This window comes from Marmota flaviventris, chromosome 6, assembly GCF_047511675.1.
Source record: "Marmota flaviventris isolate mMarFla1 chromosome 6, mMarFla1.hap1, whole genome shotgun sequence".
NCBI classification, from domain to species: Eukaryota; Metazoa; Chordata; class Mammalia; order Rodentia; family Sciuridae; genus Marmota; species Marmota flaviventris.
The window spans coordinates 122,910,035-122,937,460 of NC_092503.1; the positions used below are offsets into that span (position 1 = coordinate 122,910,035).

Genomic DNA, 27,426 nt, shown 5'->3' on the forward strand with positions numbered 1-27,426 from the left:
GTCTATTAATTCAGTCTTATTGTTATCCTCATTAACCATTTGGCTCATTTTGTGAATATCAAGGGGCCTTATTTCACATGAACTGCTATCTAGACAGGTCTGCCTCATCCAATATCTGGAACTAGTTGCTTATTTTTTAACCAAATTCAGACTCCTCATTAAATGCTTTCTTAGGACTTGTGGCTGATCTCATCCTTCTGGGCCTCAGATCATTTAGGCTTATGGTTCTGGCTTCCAACTAGACAGCTCACACTCGATCATTTGCACACTTGGTCAGCCTAATCCAGGGGTCTCACCTTCCCCAGACCCTCAGGGGAAGGGAGGGTCCTAGAATTTGAGCAAGAAAAAGAAATTAGACTTTTTATTTTTATTAACCTCAACCTCTAACTAAAAATTAGCATTTCCTTCAATTATAAATGCAAGCAAACCCCCAGTAGTATCAGTCATACCTGGGACTTGTCACTAATAGAAATATATTTTTATATCCTACTACAGTGGTTATAGAATTCCCAAAATAGTTTGTTCATTACTAAGAGAAGCATATTTGTTACTATCATAATTTTTTAACATTTTGGCAAAGTAAGTCAATTGGTAATCCTTCAATCTTATGATCCATATTTTATGAATTTTAAAACAATCCTGGAGCTAGGAGCGGTATTGCATGTCTGTAATCCCAGTGACTCAGGAGCCTGAGGCAGGAGGATTGCAAGTTTGAGTCCAGCCTCCACAATTTAGCAAGTCCCTAAGCAATTTAGCAAGACCCTGTCTCCAAATGTAAAAAAAAAAAAAATTGAAAGGGCTGGGGATGTGGATCAGTGGTTAAGCACTTGTGGATTCGATCCCTGGACGATCACAAATTCAAGGCCAGCATAGGCAACTTAATGAGACCCTATCTCAAAATAAAAAGGGCTGGAAATATAACTCAGTGGTAGAGCACTTGTCTAGCATGCACAAGCCCTGGGTTCAATCTCCAGTAGAAGGGAGGAAAAAAACAAACATAATTCTGAGGAAGGGTCAAGAGACACCTCCAGACTGCCAACAGAGTTCCTGGCACAAAATGTGGCTCAGAATCCCTGGCCTGAGTGAGCTCCCCCAAGACCTCCTGCAGAGCACCCCTCCTGAGTAGACAAAGTTCCTGAGTTCACATATTCATGCAGTCTCATGAGGTCCCACTGGCAAGGGCCTGGATTATGTTGAAACAGACCACTGTGCTGGACAAAGGTAGGTGGTAGGAAATAGACCAGGGAGAAAGAAGAAAGGAAGACAGGAAATGGGTTGGTAAGAGGCAGATTTTAGCCCAAGAAACTCACTCAGAGCTGTGGAAAATTCAACCTTTATTATTACCTGCCTAATGCAGGGGATTAAAGTTGTCTCAAGCTAGATCCATATATTAGTGTAAAAATCTGTGTCTCTCCCCCCAAAAATGTACAAACCCCAAGTGATTATAGAAAAACCATTTTGGCAGCTAATAGAGATGTCCAACCCCAAGGCCAAAGGCCATCACTCCCTCTTTTCCCCTAATCCCAGTTTACTCCACAGAAATGTACAGGTTTAGAGAAGTTCTAGCTACAGCACAGGTGGCAGGTGGGTAGTAGGGAATCCCCAGGTCCAGTGTATTGGGGATGGAGGAGGAAGCCAAAGCTGAGAACAGTTCCGGGGTAGGCTCAGGGAACAGCTTTCTTCCCTTCTTGTCCTTTCTACCCCCTAAATTCTCAGCCAGTGGGGTCCAGTGTGTGACAGGAAGAGAGAGGCTGGGGACACAGCCAACTCCCCAGGAACCAGTGTTATCCAGTGGGACCCAGGTGTTCAACAGGCCATGTCCAGTGTCTGCCCTGCATTTGTTCCCACCCTTCCCCAAAGGATGGTGAAAGAAGTCAGAGAGGATCCCATCCATAGGGCCAGCTGGGTGGGTGGCAGGAGCTTCTAAGGAGGAGATGGAAGGAGAAACAGGATGTGGACACGAGCATATGTCCACTGAAAATGGAGTTATCAGCTCCCTGGGCAGGCCCAGCCCACCTGTTGTCACACTGCCTCTCTTGGTGCTGGGCTGCTGGAAGAGGGTGAAGTGGGGATACCATAGGCTCCTCTTGTTTTAGTATCACTGGTTTCCCTTGGATTGCTCCCCAAGGGGGTGGGCAGCTGAATGTTGTGATTCACACTGTATTGAGTGCATCTTCTGCCAGGAACCGATGCAGTTGGGAAAAAGGGGGTCGCTGCTCAGGCTCCCTGCTCCAGCACTGAAGCATCAGCTCATACAGGCCCTGTGGGCAGGCAGGTGGCCGGAACAGGTACACCTGTATTGTGGCAACATGGATGAGAGGCAGGGAAGAGGTTCTTCAAGTCTCCAAGATGACATGCTTTGCCCTTCCCAGTCCTCCCCACCCCCACTGCAATCCATCTCCCCTCCCTCTGCTCTGACCTGTCGTCCCTGGTCCCGGAAGAACTCCCCAGCATTCTCGATGACTTGCTCGTCGGTGAGCTGCCCAAAGGGTTGGGCCCTACAGAGCATCAGCACCTCCCACAGAGTCACCCCAAAGGCCCACACGTCACTGGCTGTTGTGAACTTCCCCTGGCACAAGGAAAGGGCAACAAAGGCAGAGAAGGGCACCAGGCAGCTTAGCTGTGCAGAAGCCCAAAGCCACCCAGCCTGACTCCTCCCAGCCTCAGGCTCTATTCTCCTCAGCTGGTCCCTTTCCCAACAAGCTGGTCCTCTCTCCCTAGAGTTCTGCTTCTTCTCCCATGCTTTGGTTCTCTCTTCCTTCTACTTATCCTTTGTCTCCATCTGCCCCCCTGACCCTGAATCTTCCCCCAGGTCCTTCTGTCTCTAGTAAAAATATGGCTCAGAATTCCTGGCCTGAGTGAGCTCCCCCAAGACCTCCTGCAGAGCACCCCTCCTGAGTAGACAAGGTTCCTGAGTTCCTATTTTCTTATCTCTTATCTCTCTGCTACTCTGACTATCCTCTGTATCCACTGCTCTTGGTGCCTGAACCCATCATACTGCTGCTCCTCATCTCTCCAGTCCCTTGAGCCATTTTATGGATGAGGAGACTAAAGCCCAGAGAAGGCAAGTGACTAAAGGAGCCACAGAACTGAGAATGGCAGCTGGTTTCCTCCACCACCACCCTACCTCTCTTCAGGTTGCTTACCATGAGGATGCATTCCCAGGCCATCCACCGGATGGGCAGTACTGCCCGGCCCTGCACACGATAATAATCCCCAGCATAGAGGTTTCGGCTCATGCCAAAGTCAGCAATTTTGATGGTGAAATTTTCCCCAACCAGGCAATTCCGTGTGGCCAGGTCTCGATGTACAAAGTTGAGTGTGGCCAAATAACGCATGCCTGAGGCGATCTGGGCTGCCACATGCAAGAGCATCGGGTAGCTGAGCAAGGAAGGCAATTATTGGGAGTCACTGGGAGTCATCCCCAGACTCCTCCCTTCTTCAAACATCCTTGTCCGGGAGAGGAAGGGAGCCTAGCCCCAGGACCACATCACTTCTGCTCCCAGGGAGGAGAGGGAATACCCATGTGTAGGCCAGTGCAGGCTCCCACTCAACCTCTCTAGCTCATCCAACCCTGGGGAGCTTGTGTTTTGTTAGGTTCTGCCATCTGGACTCAGGGGTGATAAGGCTGAGGGAGGGCAGAAAGGAATTCATAGCAGCGTCTAAGTCCCTTCACCACACTCAGTAATCTCCAGCCTTTCTGGCCAAGTTTCTGGATTATTATGGTCCCAGTTCCTCCTGAAATCTCTATCTGCCTCTCTTCCCCCATGCTCCTCTCTTTCCCTCAAGACTGAAGTTGAAAGAGGAGGAGAACTGCCAGGGAGTTCTCAAGGAAGTCCTTGCCTGGGTACATGGGTACCTGATGGTGGGCCCCTGGGCAGCCTCCCCATCCCTGGAGGCCCCTTCGGCTGCCTTGTCTTCCAGCTGATGGGCACTGAGAAACTGGTTCAGGTCTCCATTCTCCATGTAATCAGTAATCATGCACAGGGGGTCATCCTGCACACACACACCCAGGAGCCGGATGATGTTTGGGTCCTTGAGTCGTGACATGATCTTCACCTCCTTCAAGAAATCATTCCTGGGGAAGCAGGAAGAAGGTGGAGGGAGCACCAAGGGGTGGCCTGCACCTTCCCTCCTGCTCGTAAGGAAAAGTTGCCTCCACCCTCAGCACACAAGCAAACCTCCCACCCCAGACACCAGTCTTCTCTTGGTCCATACCATAGTTCTCTCTACATTGCTCCCTACTCTTCTTGGCCTCCCTTCCCTTCTTCCAGATACCATTCCTGATACTCACCTGGCATTCTTGGTAGCATCTGGCCGTAGGATCTTGACAGCTACCAGCAAGGGTTGTCCCTTGTGTACATTGATGGGGAAGTCAAGACTGACCAGATCTTGAGGGTTCTCTACCTCACACAGGTGCACCTAGAGAAAGAAGGTCATTTCCTAGAAGGTCACAAAATCAAATGGAGTAACACTGCACAGATGGTAAGGCATGACATCAAAGCCCCCAGTCAGGGCAGACACTATTGATGGCCAGGCAGGCATCCTCCTTACCTCCCCAAACTGGCCCTCGCCAAGCTTCTCCTTGAAGCGGAGCCGTGACCGAGGGAAATCCACTCTGGGGGGCCCATCCCCAACTGCCCCTGGGGGCAGTGCAGGCACAGCATAGGTGTTGCCCCCAGTGACGCCCTGCAGGGTAACAATGTCAGCCTCGGCATAATGGGGGACGCTGTTCTGGGGAGGTGGGGGCAGAAGCGGGGCACCTGGCTTCTCAGGCTCCATATAATCCCCATTGCAGGCTGGAGGAGTGAGGAGAAAGAAAACAGGCAAGGCATCAGGATCAACCCCTAAGAACCACAGTTCACACCCCAGCCTCCCCAAGGCCCTCCATGTCTTCCATTTGGGTGAGAGACTGAATCCACCCTGCATCTCCCCAGTATTCCAACCACCAACCTCAAACCAAAGAAAGCACTGGGGTGAGATAAGAGTTAACTACTCTAGGGGATTTTTCAAGACAATGAAAATGGTTGATCAAAAACTATTATAAAATCTTACTGTCTAGGGATCTCCCAGCATAGCCTAAGAGACCATGAGATGAGTCTTGGATGGAAGAGGAATTCATCTACCCACCATCAAAGAAGGAGGGTTCAGCCATCCAGTCTCCTTCACTCTCCAAACCCTTGTCCCACTCACCACCAACTTCCTCTTGTTCACTTTATCTGTTCTCCCACTTCTCATAGCCTGACTTTTCCCTGCCATGGTTACCCAAACTCCCCAACCCAACACACCAAGCTCAAAGACAGGCAGAGACAGGGGCACACAGAGAGGGAAAAGGGCAACGGTTCCTTACAGCCCCCAAAACAATTGTCTACAGACAGGGAGGGAAGCAGAGCTATCCCTCTTGGTGCTGGGGAAGGGACCACAATGAGAAGGCAACACAGAGGAGGGGAGGAGAGACAGGAAGGGTGGAGTGTGAGCCTTCACCTCTGGGACTGCGAAGAGAGGACACATGGGGGAAGAGGGCAAGTGCCCAGGGTGAGAGGCCCTCCTTGCAGCTCTAGAGAAAGGGGAGAATAAAGGTGTTACAAGAGAACCTGGGGCACCACAGCAACCTCCTCTCCAGCTCTGGAGAGCTGTAGAGACAGGGTATGAGAGGAGGAAGGGACAGAGCCAAGACCGATAGGACTACACCTCGGCTAGAGGGGGAGGCCTTCAAAAGGAGCAAGAAGCAATAGTGAGTGAAGGGCACAAGAGCTCTGCCAGGGAGCTCAGGAGAGCAGAAGAGGCCACAGTGGGGAGGAGAGGGAGTGCAAGGTGTGCGGGCTTCTCCCTGCCCCAGTGGAGGTATGGGGAGCCTGGTGGAGCCCAGGGGCAGAGGGGCTTACCCTGGGTGTTGGTGGGTTTGGCCCAGGCGGGTGTGGGGGGGCCCGGGCCTCGAGGGGGACGGGCGTAAGTGGCCAGAAGGAGGCGGTAGGCTGGATTGGAGAGCAGCAGCGCTGTCGGGAGAAGGAGGGGGGGAGACACGGGGAAGGGATGAGACTCAAGGCTAGACAGACAGGGAGACCTGGAATAGGGCAAGACCAGGGTGATGGGATTGAATGTACTAAGAGAGGATAAAACAAGGACCTGGAGAGTGGTGGAGAGCTAGTAGATTGGTGATTGATGGACAATAGAGGGGATGATAAACAGACAATTTGATGGATAGACAAATGGATATATAAATATAGATAAATGGATGGATGGTAGTATGAATGTATAGATAGATGGAAGGAAGAATTAAACATGGTGAGTCTAGGAAAAAGAAGAGAGGGGTCAGGGAGACACAATAGAAAGTAACAGAGAATATAGAGAAATGTATGTATGATACAGAGACAGAATGAGACGACTGGGGATTATGGATAATAGATGGGAAATCCTTCAGGAAGATTATATGGTCGAGACATGGAATGATGAAGAAGGTGAACAGAGGCACAGAAATAAGAAAATAAATTGAAACTAGGGAAGACAGGAAAAGAAAAAATAGGAGAGAGAGAAAGAGGGATACAATAAGAAGACAGGCAGAGAGGATGGAGGTAGGACTGGAACAAAGAAGGCCTTACCAGAGCCACCGGGGACACAGGGAGCAGAGTGGGGTGGATTCCCACGAGGCCGGGGCTCTTGGTAAGGGGGTGGTTCTCGGGGACCCGGGCGATTGTTGATGAGGATGGTGTCCCCAGGAACAGAGAGATGAACTGTCAGCTCCTCTTCCAATACCCGTCGCTCAGCCTTGTTAGAGGAGTGGGCAAAGTTAAGTGTTGCCCCTGCGTAGCACACATTTCCTGGCACCTCGTAAGTGCTGTTCCTATGTTCTCCTCTTTAATCTTCACAATAGTCCTACAGTTGTAGCTCCTACATATGCCCAATTTCACAGATAAAGAAACTAAAGCTCAAGAGCATTTAAGTAACTTCCCATATTTATCAACCTTAATGTGTACCAGCACCTTGGACTTTCCCAAGAAGACAAGGACTTGGGAGAATCCAAGCATCCTCTATTTGCCCCTCTCACTCTACTCTCCATCTTTTCCCACCACTCCTGCCCCAACAGAATGACCAGTGTGGACTGCCACTAGCTGGTTAAGGTTGGTGAGAAAAGAACCCCAACCAGAGACTGAAGGGAGAAAATGATGTCAGGGGATTTACTCTCCCATCCTCTCCCTCGGGACTGGACTGCCACAGCCTGTATCCCTGCTCTAAAGTCCACCCCTCAGCTCAAGGCACCCTCTCCAGACTCACTCCTCCCAGGGATTCGATACTGCAGCTTCCTCTCGCCCTAGCAGGACCACAGGAATGGGAAAGTGACCCGCTCCTTGTAATGCCCTGCATCCAGCTCACACCTTTGAAAGTGGTCTCTAGTTACACTATTAAACTTTGCCCTGCCAGCCCTGCTGGACCGTGATATGCCTGTGCCTGGACAGTGAGGGGCTCTATGGGAGCAACTTCTCCACCCTCATCCCACCAGCACCACCCACCTTGCTGAGGAGCCTGCGCCAGTGCAGCCGCCAGAGCATGAGGGCAATGATAAGCAGCAGCAGCAGGATGATCGCCACCAGGCAGCCTATGAGAATGGCAGTCGGGCTCCCCTCTGCCTTGGCCACAGGCTGCTGGCCCCGGGGCTCCAGCTCTGGCAGAGGCAAAAGGGTCAGCACCCAGAAGGGAGGCCCAGGGAGGAAGGAGGAGCAGGGTCCACATCCCTGGGAAGGGGCCCCTCGTAAGAGCCTACTCACCCAAGCTACTGAAGTTGGTGGGAGGTGGGCCAGGAGGCCACCAGGGGGCTGGTGCAAAGGTGCCCCCCAGAACCTGAGAGGAGTCATTTACCACATCTGGGGGAAAGGAAGAGAAAAGGCAATTAGAAGGGGAGGAGGAAGGGACCCCCTAGAGGTATGTATGCATGAAACCTAGGGAATTGAATAGAAGCAGGGGTGACAATATAGGCCACCACTGGTCAGTCAGAACACCAATCAATCAGAGAACATGGTGGAACAGAGCCCCTGGCTATGGCAGATGTTAACCCCTTAGTCACTGAATGGTGAGGAAATGGAGGGCTTCCCGCCAAGTGGATGGTGATGGGTATCAGGAGGTTTAGAAAAGAGTGGACTCAACTAATACAGAAGTATTTCAGTACTGTCCAAAGGACTGAATCAGGTTCAGTCATGAGTGAAAGGCTCATAAAGAAAAGACAAACAGATACAGGGAACAAGGGAAAAAGAGATGCCAATTATTTCCACCCCAGTAGAGAAGTTTCATGGGTGTTGGGACAATATGATGCCAAGAATGGATATTCTGGGGGTACTACAGGGTTAAGAATTAAGTCAGCTGGCAATCCCAGGGGCTGGGGATTGGGCATACTCCAGGGACTTACCAGAGATGAAGGAAATTTCACTGAAGAGTAACCAGGGCCCCGCAAAGAGGAAGCGGCACTGCAGAAAGCGACCCACACGGCCACCCAGGGGCACTGAGATAGCCCGGGCTCTGGGGTCCCCTAGGCTGCCTCCCAGGGCATGGCGCATGGGCTCCCCTTCCCAGGCCATGGCAGGGCCCCGCTTGAAGCGACACTCCACCCCACCTGGCAGGCGGGCTCCCAGTGTGTGCATGTTGTTACAGTGTACCTGGGAAGAAGGGAGAGGGACACGGGGTCAGAGCCAGAGAGCCCTGAGGGTACCAGAGCAGCACCTACCCTGGCTTCAGAGCCTTCCCAGAGAGGCAGGCTCACTTACCTGCATGGCCTGGAAGGCCCTCAACTGCTCAAACTCAAACTCCATCTCCACATAGCCACTGGGGAAGCTATGGTTACTCCATCCCACATAATCATAGCCTGGCCAAACTCGAAGTTCCTGGCTCTGCCTAAAGTCATCCAGCCCTACCACACCATCTGCCAGCTGGCCCAGACCACCATACTGCAGCCTGGAGAAGAGGGGAACAAAAAGGGGAGGTTGGAAGGGAAGAGGGTGTCAACTACCCAGGTGCTTTACACATCCACCCCAGTGGCCTGGGCGGCCTGGCTCCCATCCATTCATCCCATTCCCACACCACCAAACTTCTTGCAGCTCTCTCCTCTAACAACCCACCACACCAGGCCATCACAGATACTTTGCAGATGACACACTGCACAGAGGCACCCTCTGAGGTACACTATTCAATCACTATTATGATAATTTCCATAATAAGATGATCTTAGCCAAAGGGTGCCTTTTTCTAATTTTTACTGACTTATGGGCTAATAATCATCTTGCTACCATTTATTCCATCCCACCTAACAGATCTCTCTCCCCAGTTCTTCCATTTTACTGCCCAGACTACTTACCAAAACCCCACACACACTCTGGCCTCCCACCCACCCCAGGCTCCACATCCTGCAGGGCCCATTCCTCTCACCCGCCAACAGTATATCCATCATAGGTGGAGTCGTTGAGGTGCACGGCTTCAGATAAGTACATCGTTTGCCCCACAGGGGCTGTGTAAGACAGAAGTCCATCTGGGGCAGGTGGGAGGAGGGGTATTAGAGGCACAAAGCCTCCATTCCCTACCCCTGCATCAGGCTTGGGAGATTTCAGTCCCTTTTTTGTATCCCTCCACTGGCCCACTATCATGGAGGAGGCAATGTTGACCAGTCCCCTCCACATCCAGAGGGACAGCTTCCCAACAGGAGAAAGGATCCTGGGTGCCTTTCTTTACACTCCCCACCCTCAGTCCCCAGAACTGAAAATGGATTATTTGGGGGCTGACCTACTCACCCCTCCAGAGGCAGCCATAGAGCTCCACTCGCAGACAGACGCTCATAACACGGTCAGCCCGGGGGTAGAAGCGAACCAGGCGGGCCACCATGGGGGGCCCAAGGTCCTTCAGCACCACTCCCCCAGGGTCCTCATTACCTGAGATCACCTGTGGGCCAGGAAATGGGGAGGATGGGTAGGAAGGGCCCCGAATCAAATCTAACTTCCCAGCCCACAGTGGCCACTAAAAAAAACGTGAAGGGTGATACTGAGTGCACAGTACTGTGGGGTGCAGCCAGGCATTTGTAAATGTGGGTCTGCAGCAGAGATCTCTGACATCTCTCCTGGCCCTGGTGGTCTGACCTCCAACTCCATTCTCAGCCCCCTCTCCTTGCCTGGCTCCATTTGTCTCCAAGTACTCATGCTATTATTTCCAGATCCTAACCAATCCCTCAGAGCCCTGCACCCCACCTCAGCTTCCCCCTCTTGCTTCATCCCATTCCTTCTGTTCATTCAGCCAAAACTGACTGAGTGCCAACTCTGTGACACTCATATCGTCAGTGGTAAACATCAGTCCTTCCCTTCACAGAACTGAGATTACAGTAGGAGAAACAGCTATGAGGAACAAAAGACAGTATGTGGGGACAGAACAGTGAGGCAGGTGGTCAGCCAAGGCTCTCGAGGTAACATCTCAGAAAATGGAGCAAGGGGGAGTCTGTGGGTATCTAGGGGAGGAGCTTGCCTGGCCCAGAGAACAGCAAGTAAAAATGTCCTGTCATGTGGGAATGAGCCCTGGCTTGTTCCAGGAAGAGCAAGCAAAGCAGTGAGGCCAAGGCAGAGCAAAGCATAGGCACAGCCAGAGAGAGGTCAGGCTAAAGTCCGTGCCCACTCAAGATTAGTTTTTGTTCTGGCAGAGCGAAATACCAGTGGCAGGCCGAGAGCTGGGATGATATGTCTGATTTACATTTTTTTAAGTTCTGCTATACGTAGCATGGAGGTGGAGATTTCACTTCAGGGAGAAAGGGGCAGCAAAGCAGGCAGAACAGTTTGGAGACTGCTGCATTCATCTAGCTGACGGGTGGCATTTGGCCTAGGTCAGTAGAGTGGGGAGAAGTGGTGGGATTCAAGAAATGCCAATGGAGGTAGAGCAGGCAGGCCCTGCTGATGCTTTTGAAGAAGGAGGTAAGAGGAAGAGAAATAGGGAATATCATCTGAAATCTGAGAAAGCTGGGGAAGAACAGTTTGTCTTTTTTTTTTTTTTTTTTCCTTTTCTTTTTTGGTGATACCAGGGATTGAACCCAGGGCCTTGTGCATGTTAGGCAAGTGTTCTACCACTGAGCTATATCTCCAGCGAAAGAACAGGTTTAAGGTGGGAGTTCCACCTGGGAAGTAAATGATAAGTATGAGATGCTCAAACACCGACTTGGCAAGGTCCAGGATGTCCTCAGTTTGCAATACTGAGTAATGAATGCTCAGGGGAGAAGCCGGCACTGAAGATGCTATAACTGGAGCATCATCAGTGTTCAGGTGCTATTTAAGTGTCACTGGAGGAGAGAGGAGTCAGCCTCCTTTGGGCACTGTCCCAACCAGCCTCACCTCCTGACCCCAGCGATCCTTCCAGTCCATCCAGCGGTGGCCATCCCGGGAGTAACGCAGCCGGTAGCTGCGGGAGAACTCTTTGCCCAGGCCCCCAGCATGGCGTCCCTGGGTGCCCACCAGAGCCACGAGGTGTAGCCGCCGTAGATCCACCTGTAGGTACTCCTCCTCCTTGGGAAACACTGGCCCCGCAGGACACCATGCCCCATCCCCATCACTGCTCTCCAGCCTGGGAGGGGGAAGGAGGTCACAGGGAACATATGGCAGTAGGTCTGAGTCTGTCTCTAATATTTACAACCTGCTCCCACTGGACTGCTGGGATTTCAATGGTAATGAACCTCTCAAAAGCCTCTTAGCTTGGTCAGATGGTCTGGAAGGGCAAATAAAGGTCCCAGAGCAGCCCCAAATATGCTAGATACCTGCTGTGGCGAGCAGCAGTGGAGTCTGACCAGGAGCTGGAGACAGAGATGTCACTGTCTGGAATGGTGCGGTCTTGCATGCCCAGGGCGTAGCGGCACTTGGCTGGATGAACACAGCATGTGATGGGTCAAGGCCTTCAACTCCTTACTCCCCACCCCAAGCCCTGCCCATCAGGGACCCAAGATTCATTCTTCTTACCAGGGTCAAAATGTCCCTTCATGTCAGCATCTCCAGTTGCTACCAAGAGCAGTAGCAGCAGCAGTAGAGATGAGAGGACCTCTGGCCCCATAGCTCCTGATCCCTCAGGCCTAAGGGGGTGGGGGCAGCATCTCTGCAGGGGACAAAATGGATAGGAGGGTAAGTTAATAAGGGGGACTGAGTCACAGCCAACAGCAAAGACAGGATGGCTGTCTTGGGGATAAGAGCAGTAAAATGACAAGAATGGTCATTGTTGAATAGTACTGGCTCTATTTTTAGAATGCCTCCCATGTCCCAGACACTGGGCTAAACCTTTAAACAGAATCCATAATTTTATCTTCGGTCACTTTAAAAGGTAGATTCTGTTACTATCCATATTTAACACATGAAGAAAGTAGTCTAGAGATCCATTAAATAATATGCCTAGAGCCCCATCCCCCCTATAGAAAAAGGACAAAATACCCCATTTACAATGGCTTCGAACAAACAACAAATTTTCAAAAACATGTAGACAACATGTAGAACAGAAAAATGGTTACAGTTACAATAAACAAAGGACCCTTACAAATCAACAAGAAAAAAATATATAAATAATACAATAGAGAAATTGCCAAAAGAATTTGAATAGTCATTTCATAGAAGAGCAAAAAGTCCAGTTGCCAACAAACATTTGTATTTTGTTGTTTTGTTTTGTTTTGTTGGTACTAGGGATTGAATCCAGGGGTATTTAACCACTGTGCCACAGCCACAGCACTTTTTACTTTTAATTTTCAGACAAGGCCTCACTAAGTTGCTTAGGGCCTCTTTAAGTTCCTGAGACTTACCCTGAACTTGTGATCCTCCTGCCTCAGCCTCCTGAGTCACTGGAATGACAGGAGTGTGCCACCAAACCCAGCCAAACATTTATCTTTAAACAGTGAAAATCACTATAGAGTCAGGGAAATATAAATCAGATATAGGGTCTGGCTATGTTGCCCAGACTGGTCTCCAACTCCTGGGCTCAAGTAATACTTTTGCCTTAACCTCCAGGAAAAAGGACTATAGTAGCACACCACTGTACCTAGCTTAACAAGATATTCTCTAAGGTTTTAATATTTATAGGTAGTGAGAGTGGTGAAAAGGGAGCCACCATGCTAGACAGTAGGAATTTAACATCATCATCTACTACTAGAAAACAATCTAGTGGTATCATTATAATTAAAAATTCACTTCCCCTGAAATCCCAAGTTCCCCTCCTGAGGATCTAATAAAAAGGATGGGAGAAGTCTCAGAAGAATGGTTTTACAAAGATGGCATCTTTGTAAAGACCCAAATTTGTAAGCCATGTAAATGCCTACAGGGGACCAGATGAGAAAAATAAATAAGGTTCAGTGGGCTTCTGTGCAGCTATGAAAAGTAACAAAGAAGCAATAAATTTCTGATTTGGTATGATTTCCTTGTACCATGGTTGAAAATGAAAAGCAAGATACAGAAGTATAAAGGGTTATCCTACTTTCTGTAAGCAAAGAATAAACGAACTCCTGTGTTTGTACACATGTGTATGTGTAGAGAGGATACGCAACAGAACGTGAGTTAACATGAATAGGCCAAGAGTTGGGAAAGCAAACAAAAAGGGAAAAAAGATATGCTAATGGTACTATTTTACTAAAACAATACTTATACATGTGTGTAAAGTCATGTGATATATATAAAAGAATATAAAATCATTTTGAGCCAGGTACCATGGCACATGTCTATAATCCCACCTACTTGGAAGGTTGAGGTGGGAGGACCTTGAGTTTGAGGCCAGCATAGGCAACTTAGCAAGAACACAACCTAACTCAAAGTAAAACAAAACAAAACAAAATAAAAATTATTTTAATTTCCAAAAAGCAAAGACACATCTTTTTGATAGTGTATGCCTATAATCTCAGTGGCTCAGAAGACTAAGACAGGAGGATTGCAAGTTCAAGCCAGCCTCAGCAACACAGTGAGGCCCTGGGCAACTTAGCAAGACCTTGTCTCAAAATAAAAAATAAAAAGGGAGGTTAAGCACTCCTGGGTTCAATCCTTGGCACAAAAATAAATAAATAAAAGCAAAGACGCTCTAGGAAAGGTTGAGCAACACCTTGTTAAGGATACAATAAAATTAGACATCAGATAAGCCTGGACCTGCTGACCTTGGGCCCCTGCAACCTTGAAGCCCAGAACCTAAGAGAAGTGCAGGATCCCAGCACCTTCCAATCCCATTGTCCCCTGCAGCCCTCAAAGCCCAGTGTGGACCCTAGACTAGCAGCCTCAGCATCTTCTGGGAACTTTGGAGAAAAGCAGACCCTCAGGCCCCAGAGACTTTCTGCATTTTAACACCATCCCCAAGTTATCTGGGCCCACTAAAGTTTCAAAATCTCGACTTTGTTCCCCTGGAACCCAGGCAGCTTACCCTATCTCAAACCATTCCGACTGGCATCTCCTTACACATCCAGGTATCCACTGTCCCCCGCCCAGGCTTCAAGAAAAGCTATCTTAACCTATGCCTTGCCAGAGCTCTGCACATCATTCCAGGCCCTGGAATCTTGAAGGACCCTATTGACACCTCTCACACCCTACCCCACCCCCACCATCAGGTCCAAAGCATCTTGCCCCCAGCTTTCCTTGCTGGGCCTGACATTCCATCCCCTCCAGTTCCCACTTTCTAAAGGTAGCTGCTTCTGAAGGAAGAGCCCAGGGCTGAGGAAAAAGCTGAGTTGCCTTGGAGATGAGGGCGGGTCTACTGACAGGGAAGTCAGGTCACCCCAGGAGGTAAGAGGAGTGGGGGGGATAGTCCCCCATCCCTTTGTCCTCCTCCAGCTGCTTCCACAATGCTCCAGGGTAGGAATGTAAGAGGCAGCTGAGACCCCATAGCCATGAAGCAGCAGCTGAAGGGGATGACTGTGGGGGGTCACTTGGTTATCAAAGGAGAACCTGGAACCAAAAGGCACCATGAGTAGTCCCTTGGGAGTCCAGCACCCCAGTGCAGGAGAGCCATCTGCCAGAGTCCCAGGATACTGGCTGGGAATTTCTGGGTGCTGCTCTCCACCCCCACCTCTCTGGGAACAGCGGAGCCCTTGTTCCCCAGAGTAACCTTCATGCCTATCCCAGATGAGTCATCAGAGTCAGACAGAGCAGAGAGGAGCCTGGGGCAGAGATACAAAGACTGGCAGAGGACAGGAGACAGGGGGAGACAGAGCAGAAACACAAAGCAAGAGGTAAATGGAACAGGCTCAGAGACTCAGGGCACAGGGCCAAGCAGAGAAAGAAGGAGAAACAGCAAGGGTCTGGGGCAATCCGTCCTCCAACACCACAAATCTCTATCCACTGGGTCTGGCTTGACCCCACAGTCAGACACCCAAAGTCCAGACCCAGAAGACCCACACTGCTATCCCCTTTACAACCAATTACAAGCCAGGAGCCAGGATACCCTACCTCAGGGCCTTCATTCTTCTCTCCCAAACCCTGCCTCCTACCCCAATCTCTCCCTCCCTCCCTCTCTCTCTCTCTCTCTCACACACACACACACATACACACACAAACTTCTTGAGTGGGGTGTAAACACTGGGGCTAAATGTAGCCCAGGCATACACACCTGTGGGTAGACAACCCTTCACAGACTTTCAGAGGCAGGGCAAATACCAATACTCATGCACACATCCATCACATCCACACCTTGGCATTCTTTAAAGTCCAATCCCAGCACTTAGTGAATGGCCACCTTCAGACACCTGTAAGTACAAAATGGCAGATGCCTGCTTCTATAGAAGACAATGTAAGACACACTAAGGTCCTCAGGCACAGGAACCAAACAGAACTAGGCACACCTCTTGATCATATACATGGGTGACAAAGCCAGAAGGAAGTCAGCGGGGTGGGGGCAGGTGGAAACCTGGATGGGAAGAGTAACAGTAAGAACAAGAGCTATTTCTCCATTTCCTCATACATTCTGCTTTCACCTGTCTCAACAGTACCACTAAATTCTGGACACACCTACCATCCCTTTAGCAACAGTAAGTCCCAGTGCCAGTCAGACACTGGACCTGTAAGGTGAAGGCTGGGGACGAAGGGGTGGGGCTCTGAAAGTGTTACTCACTGGGTAGTGACCTCATCTCATGGCAGAACCAACCAGCCATCCAGCCGATTGTCCCTGGTAGGTTAGGTGTCAAGCCCTCTCCCTGCTGGGCTGTGGTCAGGTTGTCCAACTGGGAGTTGCCGAGTGGAGGCTTAACAGTTAGTAGATGCCCACAGGACTGGCCGGCTGCAGATCGAGCCGCTTCTCCCGGGACGGGTGAGATGAATCAGTGGCGCCACATATGCGCACCTGTCCTCCCGGGGATCAGTTCCGCCACAACGAGTACAGAAGGGGGTCTTCCCCATGGCTGGGACACTTTCTCGGAGGTCAGAGAGTGAACCAGAGCACTGGGACCGCAGGAAGAGACGGAGTTCCCCCGCCGGCCCTCACCCTCAGGCGCCGCCCTCGCCCCCCGCCAGCGTGGTCCTCCCGCCGCTCCCCCTACCTCTCATCGCTCTTCCCAGCAGAACCGCAGAACCAAGCGTCCGAGCCCGGAGTAGGGCCTCCTTGGCGGCGGGGCGAGGGGAGGGGGAGCGGAGGGAGCCAGGAGCCGGGAGCTGGAGGCGCCGGCGGGGCTCGGGTGTCGGGAGGCGGCTCCCGCGAGCAGCTGTCGGGGGCCTGTTCCGGGGAGAGGAGCCAGAGCTGGGGCGGCTCGGGCCCAGGCGCCGCCTCCCCGCCCTCCTCCTCCCGCCCGCGCTCCCTCCCCTCGGCCTTCGTGCCGCACGCTTGGGCTCGCCGACCTCCCTTCCCCCTCCCGGGCCCAGTCGACCCCCGGCTCCCACGCCCTGCGCAGCCCTCGCGGCCCCCGCGCTCCTCTCCGCCCCGCCACGCCCACCCCACATTCCCCTGCGCGCCCGGCCTTCCCCAGGTAACCCTTCCGCCACCCCCTCCTCGGCGCGCCATCCCCGCGGTCGCCAGTCCTAGCCAGCAGCCCAGTCTCTGGCGCTGCGGACCCAGGCCCGCTCCCTGCCCATCCCCCGCGGCCCTGAGTTCCCCACAAAGAGCACCGCCAGGGGGCCTGCTGCTACCCGCTCAGGGCCCCCTACACGCGGCCCCAGGAGGGGTTGGCGCCCCTCCCTACTCCCCCTTTTCTGGGCCTGGTTCCTGGAGAGAGGCGAGGGGGAGAGCCCTAGGGCACTGGGGAAGGAGCGGGTTCCCACAGGCCCGGCGCCCAGCCCAGCAACAGGAACCAGAAGGGGGAAGGGAACAGGGCTCACCTGTCCAGCCAGACTTGCTCTTTTCACACCACCAACCTTTGCTTCTCTCTGGCGCTTTCTGGGGCCCCGTCCTCCACAGCCCTACCTAGATTGCCCCAGATCCTGATGGAGGGCCACCCTCTTCCAGCCCCCCTCCTCTCTCTATCCCCTCCTTTCAGTTCCTCTCCCTGGCAGCCCACTCCCCAGTCTTCTCTGGATCTCTGGAGTATAGATTATCAGACCCTGGTTCCCCTGGACTCCCTGCGCAGGCTCAAAGTCCTCCTTAGGGCAAGCTTTCCTTAGGCCCAGCCAGCTCTGGCCCTGGTGGGGACAGGAGGGTCGGATCACTGGCAAAGAGAAACTAGAAATGGAACCAGGACGAATTTGGTGGTGGGGAGGAGGAAGAGGAAGGATACTGGTAACATCTGGTGCGGGCTGATCTTTGTTTGGGGCAGTACTGGAGATTGAACCCAGGGCCTTGAGCATGCTAGGCAAGCATTCTACCACTGAGCTACATTCCCAAGAGGAGGAAGAAGAGAGAGACACACTGAAAACCAGACACAGCCAACAAAGATGAAAGCAGAACAGATAGACAAGAGAGAACTGCTGGGTAGTGAACAGGTGAGGTAGGGGACAGAAGAGCTTGTCATGGGGGATGTTTCAGCACCACCTGTCAGCCCCACCTCTCTCCACAACCCCACACCTGCCAATCACCTAGACAATGTCAGATCAGTAAGGTCTCTGGCTGTATTGCTGATCTCCACCCCATTGCACCTCACAGCTGATATAAACTCACACCCTGTGTACAGTTTCAAACAACAGTCCCATCAAAGAAACATGAAGTCCCAATCAGACAAGTACACAAAAGCACTACCAGGAAGAGGCTGACCCTTTGGAAAGGCCAAGGCATACAGGGGCATAGGTTCACAAACCCAACAACACTCCAGCTGCTAAGGGACCTGCTAACAGCCCCATGGTCACTAAGAAAAGTGCCTCTTGCCCTCCCCCCAAACCCCCAGAGATTCCCTAGAGCACCTACCCCTGTGCGCCAGCCTCTGGGAAATCTGGGGCCGGAGAGGCGTGCCCGGGGTGGAGCCAGGCTGGGGGTGGGGCCAAGGCTTCCCCAGTAACTTCACCTGGGTCTGCACTTAGCCCCTCCTCCCAAGAGCTGTTTTCTGGGGAAGCCCTGGGAAGATTGGCCAGGCCTAGCTACAGCTCCTCACATCCTAATGGGACATTCCACACCCTAGGCCCATACTGATATGGACAGAAGTGTCCATTGGGGAGAGTAGAGGATGCCAGAGAGTCCTGAAAGCATTGTGCACTCTTCTCATTCTCCCAGATGAAATTCCTAGTCAGTGATGCCCACCTCACCCAGCCCAGGGCTGGAGGAGTTGGAGGGATGCAGGGCTGGGGCCCAGTGGAATCAAGTGACAACGGAAAGGGGGCTGGAGCCGGCTGGAATGCGGGGCTTGGAGCCTAGATTCCCAGGGGCCAGAGAGGGAAATCCCAGCCATCCTGGGGCCCACAGAACAGCACCAAAAGCCGAGAGTTTCTGCCTGCCATACATAGCTCCCAGTGCCCATCCCTCACTTCTTATACTACTCTCAACCACAGAGGCCCCATCTCCTCCAGATCCCCAAAGGACCTTCCATCCCTCCCCCAAGCATGCCCTCTCAGCCTGGGCTGCCCTTCCCTTCAAGCCTATGGCCTCCTGCTGCCCAGGAAGGAGAGGAGGGGTAACAGCTGAAAAAATGTGAGGAGAGGCACGTAGAGAAGAAAGCCCAGCTCTGGGCCTGCAGAGGCCTGCAGACCACCCGACCACTGCAGGAAAGCCCAGCAGGACCAGTGAGAGGGAGGATGGACCAGATGGGCCTTACAAAACACACACACAACACACACACACACACACACACACACACACACACAATAGTCCCTTCTCTGAGATGCAACTGCCTCTGAGGGAAGCAGGTTGGGTCAGCAGCTGGGGAGAGTGGGAAGAAACTGGTGGGGGGAGGGGGGGGGAATGTGAAAGGCCCTAAGTGTAAGTCATAACTTAATGTCACCAAGTTTAAATGGGAGATCAAAGCCTGGAGTGTGAAGGAGGAAGAAGAGATGACCTAGCTCTGGGAGAAAGATGAGACAGTTTAGCTGTGGATAGCCTTGGGGAGGAAGAAAGACTATGGGGACAATAGTGATGGAACTCAGAGAGAGGCAAGAGAGAAACTGAGGCCTAGGCTGGGGAAACTGAAGGTGAGAGAGGGGGAAAGGGGGGTGAGGACAGAGAGCACACACAGCAAAAGGTAGGAAGACCAGGGGGCTCAGGAGGAGACTGAAGTCTGGGGAGAAAAGGAATAGAGGAAGGGAAGAAACACAAACCTCAGAGAAGTGCCCTGGGAGGTAAGCGGACAATGGAGACATGAATCAAGGAAAAGGGGAGAGGAGAGGTTGGAGTGAAAGTGACACAGGGGGAAGAGGTGGGAAGAAACAAGACTGAGGCCCAGAGCTTGAAACCAAGGCACACACAGGGATGAGAAATAAGAGGATGAGGAAGGAAGGGCCACTGCGGGACAGACAGGCGGGGAGCAGGGAGATGAGGCCCAAAGATGAATCCAACCTGTTTCTAGACTGCTGGACCCAGAGGCCCCTCCCCTCCCTTTGGGGACATCCAGCCCCTCAATCTATTTGCCACATGTGGCCCCCATCCATCCCTTCTTCCCCATCTCTATTCCCCATCCTTCCCTTCCTCCCACCACACCTCTAGCCAGGCCCACCTGGTAGGTAACTCCCCACAAAGGGGGAGGGGGGGCTCAGCTTCAGTGCCTACCTCTGCTTTCCCAGTTCAGCTCTGACTTTCTCCCTCTCACCTCCAGCTCAGGATTCTCCTGGATCCTAGTCTCCCCAGCCTCGGGCCTTTGGGGTCCCAGCTCTGGGGCTGCTGAGGCTGCCTGGCTTTGTCCAAGCGTCCAGGGCTCAGGAGCAGCTGCCCGGGCCAGCTGCGGCTGGCTTCAATGTGACCATGGCAACCCAACCGCTCCCCTCGCAGAGCCTCTCGGCCCCCGCAGAGAGAGGGAGGGGACAACCAGGCTGGGGAGAATGGGAGAGGAGGCTGAGAACTGTGAGACTGAGCCAAATGGAGACCCCAGACAAAGAGACCCCAAACAAAGGAAGGAGAATAGGCGAAAAGCAGCACTGACTAGCAGTGACTTAAGGCAGCTGCATCAGGTCCTGCAGAGAGGGAAGAGTGGAGTGGGACACTAGAGGAGGGAGAAACCAGAATTGACTAGGGTGGTCCATCCATTGGAGACCTCTTTCTGGGTCTCTGACAATGCACTTCCTCTTTGTGGGATTTTGATTTTGCATCCTGAAAAGAAGCTGAATCCCAATATATTTGGCTGCTCTCAAAGTATGGTACAGTGAGAACCATCCCCAGTTGCACCATGGCTATAGAAATTATCTTAAGCCAGAAGGCATCCTCAGATTTCAGGAACACCTCCCCATTTCAAATATACAATGACCTATCACCTGTTAAATACAAGCAGCATCTTCAGACAATGCACTCCAATTCTTGGTTTGGAAACTGTGATCCTCAAAGCCAAATGCCTGATTGGACTTGGAGAGAGTGGGGCCAAAGGGAGGGAGTAATGATGCCTCTCACAGCATGTGAAAGGAAGCCAAGCATCTAATGGGGAGGGGAGAAAGCAAGGCTTTGCCAACTGAGAGGATTGAAATCACCACTCACCATCTGGCTCCCCTTGGCTGCGCCCTATACCACAACCTTCCCTCACCAGTAGGATGGAGACCCAGGAGTCTGTCTGGGTGGTAATGACGTAACATCTGCAAAGTACAGGCCTATCTGATAAAGCAACCATTCAAACTCCACTAACATCAGCTCTCTCTGTGGCTTTCTGATGTGTCACTTGAGGCCTCTGAGTTCCACCTCCCAATTTATTCCACAGTTATTATTAAAGTGTGCACAAGGCAAGACTCTAACAGCAAGAATTATGAGAGAAAGAGGAGGAAGTACAAGAGAAGCGTGATACATTCCACCATGGGGCACTTACAGTCCAGAGGCAGAGCCAGGCATGTCAGGACTATAATGGCTGAAGACAGGCTGGCTGAGCTGTAGATGGAGCTGGAAGGGACTGTGAAGCCAGAAGAGGGCCAGGTCAGGTCTCATGAATGAGGTAGAAGGTGAGACTGAGAACTGGGCCTTAGATCAGATTCAGATATGCAGAGACTAGCGAGGGCAGGGAGGTACCAACCTGGGATGTGAACATGCAGCTGTGACTGGAAGCCGTGTCCATCCTAATGAGCAACATCAGAAAAGCAGTCTTGGACTCTTCTTCATAGTTTGGCATATTTTGAAGGTAAGGAGGAAGGGATTTGGGGTTTCAGCAGGGAAATGACATGATTGATTTGTGTTTTTTAATAAGTGGTTTCTGGGAACAGCATGTGGGATGCACTGTTCAGGACAATGGCTGAGGGGAGGGAGGAGTTAATCCCATCTGTGTCCTACCCACATCCTCCTGTGGTTCCCCTCCAGCCCCCAACCAGGAACATCATGAGGAAATGAACATCTTGAGGATCTTATGAAGGCACTGCACATACTGGGTCTTTTCTCATTTCCTCACCTATCCTGTGATGTCTCCTCAAGGACCTCTGACCTTGGGTGGAATAATGGCTGTTCACAAAAACAAAACCAGGACCAGAGTGGTTGGAACTTGCCCTAGATCTGTGGCAAACTGCCACTTCCCGCCCAGGATTTCCAGATTCTTTTACCTCCCTCTTCCAGAATGGATGGGGATCTAGAACAGCTCCCTGGGCTGCTGAACTGCACAAACCCCTGAGCCTCTTGAGTCTGTGCTGTGGGAGGCCCCACCTTTGATGGACTTAAACCTTTAGTTTTTGTGGGCTTCACAGTCCTTGCAATTGACAGGAACACCATTGGGGGGCGCTCGCTGCACAGGTGACTAACGTCGACTACTGGCGGGCGAAAGTGAAAGTCCTCAAAGGCTGGAAAACCTGGGCGGGGAAGAGCCTGGAGCCACGGATCGGGAGGACGTTTGAGAAAGACTAGCCGCGGAACTAATTAGAGCGCAATACACTGATATTCAGATATTTTGTCTTTTTTAAATATTATTTTTAGTTGCATACCTTTATTTATTTATTTATTTATTTTTAATGTGGTGCTGAGGATCGAACCAGCCGCGAGCGCTCTACCGCTGAACCACACAACCCTAGCCCCAATATGTTGTCTTTTATAGACAGAATCAGTTCTTCACTTTCTTTTCTGCTGTTCTTTGCTAAAAATCTTGTGGCTTGTTAGGATTATCCAGCCTCATCCTGTGCCAGGCTCTGCTCTCAGCACTTTCCAAATGCATTTTATTTGACCCTCATAGGAGCCCCGTGATGGGGCATTTTGATATATACCCACTCCACAGGTATAGAAACTGAGTTTAGAAAATTGAGTACCTTGCCTCCACTTCACACAGAGAGAGACACACACACACAGTCACACTCACACACTCAGTAACTGGCAGAGATGGATTCAAACCTGCATCTTTTCCACTCCATAGCTAAGATAGAATGGAAGTTCTTAGCCATGGTTGTTTTGCCTGCTCTAGAGGTCTATAGTAAGTTCTTATCCCTTCTTCCACAATCCTTGAAGGTCTCGGGATGCTGTCTTTAATTCTTCTAATGAATTCTTCCAAGAATACTGGTACCCAAGTCATTCTTGTTTGTGTAAAAAAAAAAAGAATGTAGAGAGAGAGTCAAAAATGGCAAATGATTTGTTTAAGGTCACCCTGGAAGTCAAGGTCAGCACTAGGATACTAATTCAAACTAAAGTCTATGGATTCCTTAAGGACCCACAAATATCCAGTGAAAATTATGAAAGCCTGTGTTTTCGTTCCTTTGGTAATTTTTGAAAACTATTAGAAGCATATTTGGATCATATATAACTGATCCTGGGCCCACATATGAGGGGCTGACTAATGCTTGTGTTTATTCATTTATAGCTTCCATTGTCTTGGTTGTGTTTGTACCAAGTGAAGGGCAGGAGACAAGTACTAACATTTCTTAGCAATTTGAATAGACACAAGAAGGGGAAGAGTTGAGTCATTGACAAGCACACAGTGGAATATTGTGCCAAGTTCAAAAGAACCTGCTTTGGGCAGCACATGTTCATGTTGCCAGCAGCAACTTCATTTCAGAAAAACAACACTATTCATCACATTAAATTAATGTTAATTTTTAAATTGCCTTTCTACTGTTGTTCTATTAATTGCTACTTTGTTTTGGTTTCATAACTGCTTAAATGCTGAAGCATAAAGAGTTCATAGCTAGCTATGTTTGCACACATTTAAATTACAAAAATAACTTAAGCCCACAAAAACTGATTTCCTTTCCATTCATACATCAAATATCCTATGAAAATTATGAAAGCCTGTGTTTTTGTTTTTGAAAACTGTTAGAAGTTTTCATAATTTTTGAAAACTATTAGAAGCATATTTGGATCATATATAACTGATCCTGGGCCCACATGTGAGGGTGTGACTAATGCTTATGTTTATTCATTTATAGCTTCCATTGTCTTGGTTGTGTTTGCACCAAGTGAAGGCCAGGAGACAAGTACTAACATTTCTACCCCTCCCAATGCGGCTAACATAAACCTGGGTTTCAGGAGTCTCCAAGGAAAACCTGTAATGATGGATGGAATCCTTGTTAAAGATCCAAAGCCTTCCCCACCCTCAGGACCAAGTATAAGGACGTTAGAACCAGGGGTTTCTAGGCTATTGAGTGGAATTCACAGAGGGAGGAGGTCATAGGACAGACACCTGGGGGTGGGGGACAAGGAAAATTTACAAGATAGTATCAAGAATTGTGGCCAAAACCTCCATCTTTCAGTAATTTACCAAAATGATGAACACAAAGGGAAAGAGAATAAGTACCATTTATATGTTTTCTATGCCTTTTAGAAGACATGGTGTTATTACCTTGCCCACATACAGGCAAATCTACAGAAGGGTGATATTGTAGACATTACGGAAATGGGCACTGTTCTGAAAGAAATGCCCCAGAAATGTTACCACGGCAGAATGGGAAGAGTATATAATTTTGCCCAGCATGCTGTTGGCATTGTCATAAACAAGCAAGTTAAGGGCGAGATTCTTGCCAAGAGAATTAATGTGCATATTGAGCATAGTAAGGACTCCAAGAGCTATGATAGCTTCCTGAAAAGGGTGAAGGAAAATGATTTCAAAATTAGAAAGCCACTGGGCACGGTGGTGTACACCTGTAATCCCCAGGCTTGGGAGGCTGAGACAGGAGGATTGTGAGTTCAAAGCCAGCCTCAGCAAAAAGCAAGGCACTAAGAAATCAGTGAGACCCTATGCCCTTCTCTAAATAAAAGATAAAATAGGGCTGAGGATGTGGCTCAATGGTCCAGTGCCCCTGAGTTCAATCCCCGGTACCAAACATACACACACACACATACACAAAATAAATAAATAAATAAAGTAAAATAAAGGAAAGAAAGTCAACAAGAAAGCACCAGCCTGCACTGGAAGTAGTATTTTGTGAAGACCAATGGGAAGAAGCCTGAGCCACTGGAATATATTCCTTATGAATTAATGGCAAAATAAATATTTGAAAATTAAAAATAAAATACCCTCTGGACTCTTTTTTTAAAAAATCAAAAATTGAAGTGAGATTGTTTAAATTTTTTCCCAAATAAGCATACACAAATTTTTTAAAAGAAATGGCTTTAATCTAAGGAATAAAATAGAAAAAGAGCTGGAGACAAAGCTCAATGGCAGAGTGCTTGTCTAGCACACATGAGGCCCTAGGTTCAATCCCCAGCAACACAAAAAAACAAAATTACACTTGAATTGGGCACAGGTGGGGCACACCTATAATCCCAGAGTCTTGGAAGACTGAGGCAGGAGGATCACAAATTCAAAGCCAGTCTTAGCAATTTAGCAAGGCCCTAAGCAACTTATCGAGGCCCTGTCTCAATATAAAGAGGGCTGGGGATGTGGCCCAGTGGTTATTGTCCCTGGGTTCAATCCCTGATACCAAAAGGAAAAAAAAAAGACTTGGGGGGAATGTTCTCAGAATGCTTGCAGCTGTACGAATTACATCCACAACCATGTCCAGAGGCAGAAAGCCTTTCCCAGAAGTGTCCCTACAGATTTCCCACATATCACTATCCCAGAGCCCACTCCTCCACCCATAATGGAGGAAGAATGGAAGTGATAAGGCTGGCTTAGATCAATTATAGTCATATACGCCTTTAGGCTACAAAGGGACCTCCTTCCCTGAATGTAGAAGAGGACAGCACTGAAACAATAAATAAAATTTGTGAACACTTTGTAATAAGGAAATAGAGGATGGCTGTTTTGTGGGCTCTGAAAACATCTTCTGCAAAGAGCTTTCCTAAAACTGAACTGGTTATCTTTAAGGGACTTATCTACCATGCCAAGAAGGTTGGATTTTATCCAGCTGGCTGCGAGAAGTCTTTTTTTTTTTTTTAATTGTTGGGCATGGTGGTACACACCTGTAATCCCAATGATGCTGGAGGCTGACACAGGAGGATCACAGTATGAGGTCAGCCTTAGCAATTTAGCAAGGCCCTCATCAATTTAGCAGGACCCTATCTTAAAATTAAAAAATAAAAAGGGCTGGGGATGTGGCTCAGTGGTACAACGCCCTGGATTCAATGCCCAGTACCAATTTTTTTTTGGGGGGGAGGGGGCTTCCAGGGATTGAATTCAGGGGCACTTGACCACTCAGTGACATCCCAGCCCTGTTTTGCATTTTATTTAGAGACAGAGTCTCACCGAGTTGATTAGGGCCTTGCTAAATTGCTGAGGCTGGCTTTGAACTTTCGATCCTCCTGTCTCAGCCTCCCAAGCCACTAGGATTACAGGCATGCACTGCATCTGACCCCCTCAAAAAAAAATTTTAATAAAAAAAGAACTTTAAAAAAAATTAAAGCTAGTCAAGAGGCACATGTCTATGATCTCAACAACTGGGGAGACTGAGTCGGGAGGATCACAAATTCAAGGCCACCTTCAGTAACTTAGCAAGACCCTATCTCAAAATAAGAACAGTGGGGGCTGCCAATGTGGTTCAGTGGTAGAGAGATGTTGTTTGGCGTGGGTGAAGCCCTTGGTTTGATGCCCACTACTGCAAAAAACAAAACAAAATAAAACACACAAAAGAAAAAAGGCTGGGGGTCTGTGGATATAGCTCAGTTGGTAGAATGCTTGCCTTGCATGCACAAGGCCCTGGGTTCGATCCCCAGCATCCCAAAGAAAAAAGAAAGAAAGAAAAGAGAGAAAAAAGGTATGGTGGGTAATTTAGCTGTAAAGTGCCTCTGGATCCAACCCCTAGTATCAAAAAAGAAAAAAAGAAAAAGAAAAAGAATGGCGCCTAGGCATGCTCAGATAAATGATGATAGGAGGAAGGAAAGTGAGACTAGAGGCGGGGTGCCAAAAAGAAGGTTATTTGTTGTGTGCTTTTAATTCTAAATCATGCACATAGTAGAAAACCAGAACTAGCAGGTAGGTGATATGCTCTTTGGATCACAGCACCAGCAAAAGGTCCCACCTGGAGACTCTCCTCCATGAACTTCACAGCTATTCCTCATGGATAAAGCTGACTGAAGTACAAGATGAACCATCATCCCTGACTGGGGTCCAGAACCACCTAGTGGTGGAGGATGGAGCCTGTCCTGAAAGTTTAGAGGGTAAGGTTGGAGGGGCTGAGCATAGGTTAGTAAAAGGTGGCTCATGTGAGCGCTAAAATCTGCCACTGCACTCTCCCCCAACAGACATTGTGTCCAATCTAAGGCCCCAAAGTGACAGCCTAAGATACCTATTAGCTTGATTTTGTCCCTAAAGTATTCACCTGGGATAGGGGTAGTAGGGCCCAAGGGGCATCTCTTGCCTCTCACCCAGACTCCACAGAAACCACTGTCAAGGACTTCATAATAACCTGCCCTCACCTAAGGGTGATAGTGATATGCGGGCAAGATGCTCTGTGCCGCCCAAGCCCCATCACCACCACCCTCCTGTTCATCAATGAAACCATCCACCCCTACCCCACAACCATGTGATCACCAACTGAGAGTCAAAGCTCACATCATGCCTCTAAGCATTTAAACTTCCACTTGCGCCGA

The 27,426-nt window shown here is 50.0% G+C and overlaps 1 protein-coding gene across 5 annotated transcripts; it reads right to left on the minus strand.

Annotated features, from left to right (window-relative positions):
• Positions 1-1,317: 1,317 nt before the first annotated feature.
• Positions 1,318-16,758, minus strand: Ddr1 (discoidin domain receptor tyrosine kinase 1). 5 transcript variants are annotated; one of them, XM_071613542.1, is made up of 19 exons: positions 16,490-16,752; positions 16,066-16,245; positions 11,964-12,096; positions 11,765-11,867; positions 11,346-11,574; positions 9,771-9,918; positions 9,412-9,511; positions 8,754-8,940; positions 8,399-8,645; positions 7,764-7,859; positions 7,509-7,660; positions 6,600-6,765; positions 5,886-5,996; positions 4,555-4,799; positions 4,295-4,422; positions 3,860-4,078; positions 3,147-3,381; positions 2,420-2,569; positions 1,318-2,294 (listed from the first exon to the last, which is right to left on the minus strand). In XM_071613542.1, exons 3-19 carry the CDS (start codon positions 12,052-12,054, stop codon positions 2,154-2,156), a joined length of 2,748 nt encoding a protein of 915 aa, XP_071469643.1. In that variant the 5' UTR covers positions 12,055-12,096; positions 16,066-16,245; positions 16,490-16,752; the 3' UTR covers positions 1,318-2,153. The 5 variants fall into 5 exon arrangements, with proteins under 5 accessions (XP_071469643.1, XP_027778867.1, XP_027778866.1 ...); XM_027923066.2 differs by having other exon boundaries at positions 16,066-16,359; XM_027923065.3 differs by lacking the exon at positions 16,066-16,245.
• Positions 16,759-27,426: the final 10,668 nt, after the last annotated feature.